Source organism: Rhipicephalus sanguineus, chromosome 6 (assembly GCF_013339695.2).
Source record: "Rhipicephalus sanguineus isolate Rsan-2018 chromosome 6, BIME_Rsan_1.4, whole genome shotgun sequence".
Lineage (NCBI taxonomy): Eukaryota > Metazoa > Arthropoda > Arachnida > Ixodida > Ixodidae > Rhipicephalus > Rhipicephalus sanguineus.
Window position 1 is genome coordinate 137615307 of NC_051181.1, and position 11726 is coordinate 137627032.

Sequence of the window (11726 nt, forward strand, 5' to 3'; positions counted from 1 at the left end):
TTACTGTAAAAATGATCATTTTCGACGAACTGAAAGCACAAGACGGTCTACAGTCGCTGTCTCTTTTCAGAAAACCGAGCACCCGCTTCACGCTGTCACCGCGTTGAAGACCCCTGAACCGGCTTCTTGCGTGAAAGGTAGTCACTCGCTGAGTGCAAACTATGTGAAATATCTCGTTGGAGTAGACTGCCTGTATAACCAAACGGAGCATAACAGAAAGAAGCCTCTGCATGCATGCATGATCGTCTGCATGCATGTTCGTACTGATGGTTTCGCTCTTGCTACGAGCGCGTTTTGGCACCGCGCTGTGAACTTTAGGCCGCAAAATATGAGAATTTGTGAGTAAACAAACAACTACTGCTGTGCGGACGCTATCAGAGCAGTTCAAAAACAATTTCCTTGCAACTGCTGCTTCGTTGCGCATGGCAACTTTGTGATCTGCCATCCCGACGATTCAGTGTTTTTTTTTTTTCGGTCTAAATTCGGGTACGTTTCAATGTCATTTGACAAGTTGTCTCGCACTGTGTATTCATCGGTCTTGTCAGCGGGCAAATGACGCTGCTTCTGTTTCTTTATTCAGCGCATTCGTTTCGTTTGGTGCTCACACAAAACGTGAGCAAATGCGACGCCTTTTTTTAATGCTCCTTAATTATCGTTCCGTTTGCATTCCAGTGAACCTGCGGCTCTCTGTCATCAACAAATTCATAGACCAAAGCTTCACCACTTCGAGATCGCTGGCGGCATGTAGTAGCATGCGACGCCAAGGAAAAGAAAGAAAACACAGTAACGTTTGCCGGACTTGTTGTGCAAACGTCGGCTGTGAACTAGCACCCACATGAACTTGAAATAGCGGTGAATAAAATAGAAGGTATTGCAGCAACCAGCAGCCGCAAAACAGGATAGTAATTATTTGGCGTGTACCCCAGCAATTTTGGCAGCAGTGTCGTGTTTAACGCCAACAGGGTGGCATCTTTCCCACGTAAATAAATGAGGTTCCAAGAAAATACATGGGGTTGGCCGGTGGGCCGATCACGGAGGCAATGCAAAATTTATGTAGCTTATGAAGCAATGCATGCCTCATCAAATGGGAAGGTTGCCCGTCGGCGTCCCGCATCGGTGGCGTCAACACTAGTGATGCAAAAAATAATCGTCACGTGATGGTGTCACCATATGACGTCATCATGACGTCACAGATCGCCATAATATGTAGCATCATTATGACGTCACATGATGACGTATTCACACGTCATGGTCGCTTTGCGTTGCCTCCGTGATCGGTCACGGAGGCCGTGCAAAACCGTGTTAGGTGCAGAACGCTTTTGGAGGGGGGCGCGGGAGAATCAGTACATCGACTGACAAGAAGATGGCTTTCGCCTTCCTTCTAGTCATCTTTAACGAATGCATAAGGGACCCAGTGCGTTTTTTAATTCAACGTATCTAAACAATGACTTGCGCATCTGCAGCCGATTTTGTGGACGCTGAGCACGGGGCCGACGATCAAGAGGTCGCATTGGAGGGTTCTGAGATGGCATCGCACCGCACGTGGTAAAAGGTAGCGCTTTTACCATCCTGTGGCAGATAAGCATCATTTGCCGGCGGGAAGCGCGCGTGAGCCATCGTCTCAGTGCGCGCTGTCATGCTACTCACCGAACGTCGCAGGCCCGACGCAGTAACAAAAGTCTTCGTCGCGGAAGTGCTTGTTGCACACAAGACTCGTAGCGGATGGCTACTTGCCGGTTCTTAGCTTTACAACCCATGCTTCACGCTGTTTCTTGTCCCGCGGTTACCGGTGCAGGCTGACACTGGGCTCCTTTGCGTAAGCGCACTGCGGCACCGAGCGGTAGAGCCCCATGTTCGTCGCCTTCGGAGGCAGCCACTTTATTACAATGGTTTCAATTGAGTAGAAAATGAGAGAAAACTTCTGAATTTGAACAGACTGCAGCGCATGTGGGACTTGAAACTCGTTTTCAAAGCACGCGGCAGTGCGCCACAAGCAGCCGACGCGGCCGCTGAGACCACGTGATCCTGCCAAGCACGTCATGCCGACGGTGGTGCCGGCGTTTCCAGTGGTGGGCCTCGAGGCCAATATTGTTAAAGATAGACATTTTTGTATTCTATAAGTATGAAAGAGCCAAAGCTCAAACTTGAACATGAACTTTTATACAGCCATCCCAATTCCGCAATATAAAAAGCCTGCATATATTCTTTGAAATCCACTTCATCAATATGTGCTCGTACTGAGATTCTGGCATAGAATTGGGGGAAAAAGGATCTATGTCCTGCATTCTTTCTTCTAGCATTCAATTTATTAAAGCTAAATTAACATTTATGTGCCTTGAAAGACCACATTTTGAGACTAAAGTAATTCGGCGTTTCTTGTGAATGCTCCTTCAAAGTGAGTGATTGGATTTCCCATTTGATTTTGTGACTGAAGACCAACTACATACTTTTTAAGTCAAATCTGCTAACAAGCCTGGTTAACAAAGCCTGCATTAACACCCATCACCGCACCAATATAGTTAGCACACACTAGCACAATCATCAGCTCTACGCTGCAGCCCTTCAACACAGCACAAGAAACTCGGAGCAAGAGCAGCATTGACTGTTGACCATCCTGCCAAGTTTCTACGAGGCCTTAAGAATGTGCAAGAAACACAGCTCTACTGTACCAAAACTGTGTGCATATTTTTAGCAATTTCATTTTCAGAACATTCACTCTGCACGCATTTAGAGTGCACAATAACAGGAGCACTTCAGAGGCGCAGCTGTGCTCTTATTCCGAGACAAGTAAACAAATTTGCAGGTGCACTCGATGCAGACTAAAAAAGAATAAAGTTAACAGATGTACTATGAAGCTCGACATAAAAGAGCACGCCATTTTTTTTTCTTCTTTTTTCTTCCTCGGTACGAAACACCATGCGAAGAATACCAACAAGCCAGCAAAAACCTCAACACGAACAAACGGTGACACAAAATGCATCAGAATACTGCCGTGACTGCTCGAAGCATATTTTTTTTCATGGCTATAGCACAACTTTCCGAGGGGTTAACAGGGTTTGAAAACTACTACTCTCACCTTACAGCTCAAAATTCACTGTATTCTACATGAGTTCTTTGAACAAGCAATTAAATGGTTCCTTGCAAAAAAACAAAAAAAAAAAAACGGTAACTACAGCCATAATTGTGTTTTACGTCCCAAAACCACAATATGATTATGAGGGCTGCTTTAGTGGAGGGCTCCAGAAATTTTGACCATATGGTGTTCTTTAACGTGCACCTAAATCTAAGTATACGGGCCTTTAGATTTCGCCTCCATCGAATTGCGGCTGCTGCGGCGGGGATTCGATCCCGCGACCTCTGGGTCAGCTGTCAAGCACCATAACCACTAGACCCCTGCAGCGAGCTTAAACATATATCCTATGTCCAACTTTTTTTTTCGCCATGTTCCAATTTTTTTAGATCAAAACTACTGAACTGATTGCTTTCAGACTTTTAGTGCGACAGCATGGGTGTTCCAGAAACCGGCTTTAGATGTTTTCATGGTTTTTGCAAGGTGCCAGCACATACCCGTGTTTCAAACGAACCATTCCGCTTGCACGCACTGCATCCTTTTTTCATCAGATTTTGGCGTGCTCTCCACCCGTTTCAGCAGGAGTTCCTAAATGTGCTATTTAGTTTCCTCAAAACTTAGTTTCTGCAGTTTCCTCAAAAATTTGTGCAATGCAAATAGTGAAATATTTTCTAAAGCGTAGCGAGTCTAACATTGTGTGCAGCTGATTGCAGTACCCAATTTTCATTCCCTGCTTCACGCAGAGAAGTCTCTTCCCGTGGAGGAAGCAGTTGAGCTTCCTCCATGGACAAAAATTACTGTTGCAGGCATGCCCAGTACCCATGTCTGCTGCTCGAGTGCCGTTAGCAAGTGGATGCACAATCAATATTTAGTTGAGTTTTTTTGCGATAGAGGGTAGGTGTTTGTAAACTCTGTCCTTTGTGGTTTTAGGGCAGCAGCAAGTTCGCATTAAAAAAATAAAAGTACCTTTTCTTTTCTTTTTTTTTTAAATGACTGCCTTTCAGTGGTCAGTGGGACCCATATGTCCCACTTTTTTCTCGAAAACCACTCACAATAGAGAGCTCAAGTTTTGTACATACAGTAGAACCTCAGTGATACGAATCTCGCGGGGCTGCCAAAAATACTCGTATCATCCGAAATTCGTATCACTAGAAAACATGGAAAATTAGTATGCGACAAAAGAAAGTTGGCATACGTTTTGATTTAGTGTTTCTCAGGGCCGCAGCGACGTCGTGAACAGCTCTGAATGATTGCCAGTAAAGATTTTAGACATCAACGATCATACTTGTACTCGTAAATATACGGTGCATGCGCGCGTGTGTAATTAAATGAACCAGATATGTTGTGCCCCGAGACCGCTAGTAGCCCCTTCTTAATCTTACTACGCTTTTCTATATGACAACAGAGTACTGCGGCGAAAGTAACTTAAGAAGCGCTTTGCACACGATAGATAGAGGCCGAGCTCGTCTCTCAGGGTCTTCGTCCACCTTCAATCGGACTTCATGACGGACCTGTAGCGCAAGTTTCGGTCTTGTTTCATAGAACGTCTTATTGCGGGGACATGGCTTGCATCGATGTGGCAGGCACGTGTTAACACAGTACAAAGACCCTGCTGCCTCGAGCATAGGAGCACGCGCCAACGCGTCGAAAAAAAAAGCGCGACGTGAACGTCATCTGCAATCTAAACACGAAGGCGCCTAAATGCCTCCAAGATTCGCGCGCACTATCAGGGAGGCCACGAGGCACCGTTGATGGTCGTGTAGCACGCATGCCCGCGTTCGCGCGTGACTGCCACGTCTTCCGCGAAAGCGCGGGCAGCACCTGTTCGTACCTGTGCGCTAGCGTACGTTCGTATCAAACGTCGGGGGGTGCAAATCGGTTCGCAACAACTGTGCTCCAATACATTGAAGGCTAACGTGCCTTGGCCGGGACCACAGAAAAATTCGTATCACCCCGAAATTCGTACGAGCCGTGATCGTATCACCGAGGTTTTACTGTATTATAAGACGCTGGTAGAAAGGACAATGCCGCCCTCAAAAGGTGGCGCCCGTAGTTCATAACGTTATGCCCCATTAAGGTTTAAACACCCTTTCCTGATATGTTGGAAGATACTTCGCAAGAGGTTTTATCTTTGTTTGTCTATCATTTAGACAATGTTCCGTACCTGCTACTCTACAGTCGGATGTATATTTGTGTACAGTGATCTTGATTAGAGACATACCAGGGAAGTAGTGCCCATAACAGCAAATGATCATGGAGAAGACCCGTTGGATGAAGTTCTGAACTAAATGCAGCACCACCTTTTGAAGCTCATAAGCAAACAGCTGCTTTGATAATTCAATGCCTCTGGTATCCCATTTCATGTAAAATGCCACATGGACAAAAAGATCGTGACGATTTCTACTAGTGTCAATTTTGTCAATAGGCAAGATGAGTAAACGTGATGTTTACAGAAGCTGCTTTTCGAAGAATGTAGTTCGAAGTAACAAACAGTGATCAAGGAGAGCCAATGAAGTTGTCAGCAATTTTTGCCCGTTTAGTAAACGTACGAAAGGCCGTCTTTACCACACTTTGACCTAGCAAGCTGCATGACAAAGGTGCACAAGACAACAGTGTAACTTTGTGGTAATGCCAGAAATTACGATGTGTGTTCTGTATCAGAAACAATGAAAATTTGACTGATCGACTGACAGATTGAACCTAAATTCAACGATGATCTGCAGCATGGACAAATAGTGAGAGAATTCTGCCTGCGTAAGTGCCAACTTGAGGTAGCCCAACACCATTATGCGACATTTCTGGACAGAAATAAGCAAACATTCAAACTCCTAAAAAAACTTTCAAGATGAAATGAGTATCCCAATCTAACTTGCAAATTTAGTGCTACTTTGAATAAGTACACTACACGGTTTTGTTTACTCTGCTACACAGCGTTGTTTGAAATTGGTGGCTGCGACCTTTGCATGCTACAAAATGCAACAGAATATCAGATTTGGAAAAGCTTTTTCTGATTTGTTGACTAATAACATAAAAATGCATAAACTGCTTGTTGGAATCACTAGTGTGCCCCTGGACAATTTTAGTACTTGTTGAAATACACGCTGGGAAAAAAGGACCACTAAACTTCAGAAAAAGGCAGCAGAAACTGCTATGAAACTGACTTTTAAATGCACGATGCACACTGTTTCCTCTTATGAACCAAAACCAACACCGCTGGAGAAGTACAGTCGGAATCACACTTGTCTAGAGCGGTCGAGCGAGTGGCTGCGGATGCTGGCGCCATCCGCAGCTGCTACCTTGCGCAAGCTACAAGCTTCCGTTCATGCTTTAACACTTTCCTGTCCGCGCCTATACTCATCAACAGTATGCTGTTGATGGTTTCAATAAACATTTTATAGCGTTTGGAGCGCTTACGGACAGCTAGCGCTGTCCAGCGCATGAAAGGAGAACTATTTTTCTAGTTTCGCTTTTGTGTTTCCTTTTTTTGCCGCGGGGGGGGATTTTTAAAACGCCTTTTAATCGCGCTTGACGAGCGCTCGTAGTTTCCGACATGGCGTCGACGTCGCGCGTAGCTGCCCCTTGGAAACGCCGAATTTCAACGGATTCCGATGAGCCTGCATCAGAATTTTGTGATGGTGGTAGCAGCGAAGACTCGGGAGAAGACTTTGATTCATCAGAGTTTAGCACGGACGGTGAAAGTGCGTCAAGTAACCTCGGAACTTGATGAGGAACAACATCCAGCTCCAAAGGCTCTTGCGGCTGTTCCCGCTACAAGTGCCTCTAATGATCAACAGCACAAGCCCCAGAAGCTACAAAAATACAGGAACTGCAAACTGTGCTATCACGAACGGAAAGTTGAGCAAAGAACGAACGTTTTCTGCGAGACATCCTCTGCACACTTGTGCTTCACCACATCACGCAACTGCTTTGTGCGGTGGCACGATAGCCACCATGGCTAACATTTTTTTTTTGTATAAAATTAACTTGCACAGATAGAAAGTTCATATTTGCAGTGATGTTGTATATAGTCTTCTTCTTTAAAATGTATATTTTGATTTTTTTTTTTAGGTTGTGTTGGTGCAAAGCAGCATCGATGTTTTTATGGAGTTTTCTTGTTTTTGTTACAAATATTTTCATTATGTATTTTTCTACAAAAAATTGTTAGTAACTGTTTGCTTGCAAATAATACCATTAGAAAGCACAACCCTTCTGCTACAAATTGATACTATACATTATAATATAAAGCATTTGGTGTAGCAGTAAAGAAATTGTTTACTAGACCACCCAAAAACTGCTTATTTTCCTGTGGACAGGAAAGTGTTAATTAAAGCAGAAGGGCCCAGCATGCGGTACAACTATGTTTGGTATCATTACGGTGTCATTCTCTGCATATTTTTGCAAAAAACTGTGGCTGCAGCAGCCGAGTGGCCGCTCCAGACAAGTCTGATTCCGACTGTACACGGAAGTTTCCTTGCTGTTTATTTATTGATATGACTGTTGTGGCTGATGGCAAGAGCTTTGAGAAAACTTGGATGGAACGAAGCTACTGAGCAGGGTCAACATCAAGTGCCATGGAGTTTCTTGTAAAAGCCTCTGCAGTGCCCTAATAGCAAGTGACGCTCGCTCAATCATGCAGACAGCAAATTTACTCGCGAGACACAGGTATGAACAGCTGCATGCAATGCTCACCTTGGCCGCCGCATTGCTCGAAATCTTCAGTTTCTTGTCCGGAGGTTCGGAGTGCTTGCTCCCCCCCTCCTTGGAGCTACACTTGGAACTGTGCAGCTCGCCGTCCTTGTGGTGTTTGTGCTTCTTGCGCCGCTCCTTGCGGTCCGAAGAGTCCGACTTTTTCCGGCTCTTCTCAGACTTCGAGGCAGCCTCCCCACCGTTTGAAGAGTGAGACTTGGAACCGGACTTCGAAGAGTTGGACAACTTCGTCGACTTCTTCTTCTCGCCGTCTTTCTTTACCTTAGGGGGCACGGCGTTCGGCTCCGACGTTTGTGGGCAATGCACGAAGGAACAAGAGGAGGGAGGCGCCTGCTGCGCCACAGAAGCAGGCGATGGCACCACAGCAGACTCCGCTGCAACGGGTGCTGCAGCTAAAGGGAGCCCAGGGGCGGGTGTCGGCTGTGGCACCGTCGACATCACGCAACAGTTCGACAGCACCACAGCGTCCTTGCTGGGCAGAATAGAAGGTGCTGCCACCGTGGTGCCATTGAATCGCACCTCGCCCACCTTTATGGGCTGCAATGTCTTTGGGATGGTGGCATACACGGGGGAGGCCACCTCTGCAGTTTGGGGCACTGGGGGAAGATCAGCTGACGGCATTGTCTGTGGAACTGCTTCTTTTCCTGGGGAAGAGTCGAGAAACAGAATTTATTGGAATGTGCGTGGGAAATGTTGAACATCCTGCAATCACGAACCTCGAGATGAAAAATCCTTGAACAGGAAGCATTTCCAGAACAGGGGTGTAACGGGTGTCCATCGACAGCCCCCCTTCAAGGATCTTTCGCCTCTTCAATCCTCAATCTTCTCCTGAATATCACAAAACCCTGTATCTTATGAACTGTGTAGACTTACTCCATGGTCAGAACAATGCTCGCATGAATCATTACTTTAAATGTCCCTCTCCGTAAAATTACACCTATAAACCACCTGAAGACCTAGCACATCCTTAGAGATCTTAATGAAAACCTGGCATTCGAAGTTTTAAAAGCTGTCCTTCAGCCGGTAAACAGGATAAATGTGCTAACAGTGCAAAAGACAAGATCTAGCAAAGAACACACTCACAGCGCTGACTTTCAACAACCAGCAGCACTGTGAGTGTGTTCTTTGCTAATCCTTGTCTGTTATTACATTTATTATGTTCCACCAACACGCCCAACTTACCACCCTTCCCAGTAAACAGATTTTGGTATTTCCAAATGGCAATGGCGCAAAACAAGCACTCCGGCAAAGACGGGCATGGCTGCAGTTCAGGCTTAACCCTTTGCATCCCTGTGTCAACAAATTTTGCCATAACGCATAATGGCGCTGCGAATCTCATGTGTGTCACCGAGCCTCGAAAGCTTGGTTTCGTATTGTGGGGCACACTGAGGTTTCAAAATATGCCTAATAGATGTCGATACCTATACTGGGGACAGTGCACCAAAAGACCAAAAAATGGCTTCCTCCACAATGAGCTCGAGATTGTATGTACCTCAAGTTTCTTCCATTTTCTCATAATATAAATGTTAATTATTTCATTTTGATACTTCTGACATGATAGAGGCGTATTGTTATGCAAATTTTTTCAGAAAAAAATATGCAGAAGTGCATATTTTTGTCTTTACTTTGTTGCCGTCAGGAATGCGGGGTTCCCGATGTTTCCGCAGCTGTACTGCGCAGTGAAGGGTTCTGAATTGCAGCTTGCGCAATTCAAGTTATAGGTCAACATTGGCCTAATAAAGTGTGAGAAGTGAAGCACCTCTCCATGATCATTCATTCACTCAAAATGCCCTCTTGAACTGAGCTTCAGATGTCCCCACTTCTGTCAGGTATGATGCCGCATAGGAGCCCTCCGAGGTGCAAGCTACCGCAATGCACACGAAGAACAAGGCTTCAATGCAAAAAGTGCAAGGTGCACCTATGTATTGGACCAGCGAACTGTTGGAAGTGTTCCACACAAATTTCTGTCGTACACATAAGTGTACGTTCATTATCTCAATACATATTGTTCATTGAGGGATAGTTATTATTTACTGTATCAATTGGCACTTTCTGATAGAAAGTGAGGCCATAAATTTTTGCTTCTTCACCTACGAGCATCGTGGGATACAAAGGGTTAAGATAAATTATGCCTTGAAATGCAGTGCTTCATATCGTAAAATATCAAATGTCAGAGAGCTACATAGGCTATACGACAGCCCTTAAAAGTTGTTATTCACAAATTTTTGCATGGAGGACCACCAAAGCACCCCTTTCTCTGCTTTTCTTGTGTTCTTTGCCTGGGAGGTCCAACTAGTATCCTTTTTAAACAACGACCGCTTCAGCGTAACAGTAATCAAAACCGGCAATACGCGCACGCTACGCACGATGCTTGTCGCCTCACAATTGAAGTTCACAGACGGGCACAGCTTGCCACAGATATATCCACTTTCGCGGCCGCAACATGCTAAGGGTCTCAATTTTCAGCCCAGTGCGCACGACCCCAAAAGGTCACCGTGACACTCAGCTAAGGCGCTACGTTCGGTGTTTTTCGGTATTTGCGGCGCGCTACAGATACTACTCAAGATAAAGGCAGTCATAACAAATCCAGCCACGTGGTTCACGAGGCGCTTCAGGAAACGCCAGACGCGCAGTGCCGCCCGCCAAGGGAGCACGCAAGGCGGGTACGGGGAAAATGTTTCCGAAATAGCAACGCGGAATTTGAAAGGACGCCTCCATTCGGCGGGAGTTCGCGCACAACATGCCATGGCCAGCCGTGATCGCGAATGTGCGCACCTGAAATCTGACGACGCGCGTAGCTGTGTTTCAAAAAGGACGAAACCTCGAAAGGTGCTGCGAGACGAAACTGCACGCTGTGAAACCGACCCCGTTTTGACGCCTCACGAGACGGGGAAAAAAAAAAGTGAACGGATCGATCGTTTCATCCACAAAGCTGTCATCTGCCCCACGATCCCGACTGTGTGGGACAATTTATCTGTCGCCCTTTTCTTTCTTCCAACCTCTAAATAACTGTGCGAACTTGCGTGTGGGCGGAGTGAGGAAGCGCGACCTTTTAGTCGAAATGAAACAGTTTACGTGCTAAAAACGCAACCTTCGGCCACGAAAACACACACCCAGCAAATCACACATCGGGACTCTGGGATTGGAACCGCGACAGATACTATGCAGCTATAAAGGAAGCGGACCACAACAAAACGAGCTCGTGTAAAAATGTCCAACGCCCCGCCGATAAATATATAAAGCAAATAAGCGATAACAACACCAACGTGACTTGGGTCAACACAATAAGCCGCGATCTCACTCGTAATACCGTTTGTCCGCGCAGATATTACTGCGGTGCGTGCAACCCAGCGGTTGTCGAGATCGGGGAATAGGCGTGAGGAAACTAGCGGTCGCTCGCAGACTATTTCCAAGGTTGGAGCTTTCACGCCTGTAGGGCTAACGTCGCTAGGGAGACGGGTGCCCCGTCTTCAGGGCGCCTGCGCGATTAGCCAGCTCTTGCGAGGCTACGCGGGTGAACGGTACCTTGTGCGCTTTCCATGTCGCACTCGGACGCGTGAGGTGCTACAGTGTCAGTCTCGTCGTCATTCTCAGAGGGCGAAGAGTCCGTGGTCAGGTCGGTGCCGTACGCCTCGCTCGGGGGCAGTCCAGGCAGATTTCGGCAGCTGTGCTGCTCTCGCTTCTTCAAATGGCTACCGCCGTTCGGGTCAGCGTCGTCAGTCTTCTCCAACGATGGCTCGGACGTCGGGTTTTCTCGGTTGGCACAGCGTTTAACACGATCTTCGATGACGTTGTCGCAGCTCGAAGCCATTTTGCGTGGCCTGCTGCCTCTACTACAAAACGCACCCAGCGGGACGGAATACGAACGGGTTTCGTCGCGTCTCGTACCATTGGACAATCTGAAAGTCACGTGACGTGGCTAGACGGCCGCGCGACAAATCGCACGCGC

General features: G+C 46.5%; 1 protein-coding gene across 1 annotated transcript in view; it reads right to left on the reverse strand.

The window, feature by feature from the left end:
- Positions 1-11686, reverse strand: part of LOC119396513 (uncharacterized) — a 43842-nt gene extending 32156 nt beyond the window's left edge. Inside the window, 2 exon segments of the mRNA XM_037663768.2 lie at positions 7760-8421; positions 11303-11686. Of these exon segments, the coding sequence (XP_037519696.1) occupies positions 7760-8421; positions 11303-11588 (948 nt within the window). The 5' untranslated portion in view covers positions 11589-11686.
- Between the last annotated feature and the right edge of the window lie 40 nt (positions 11687-11726).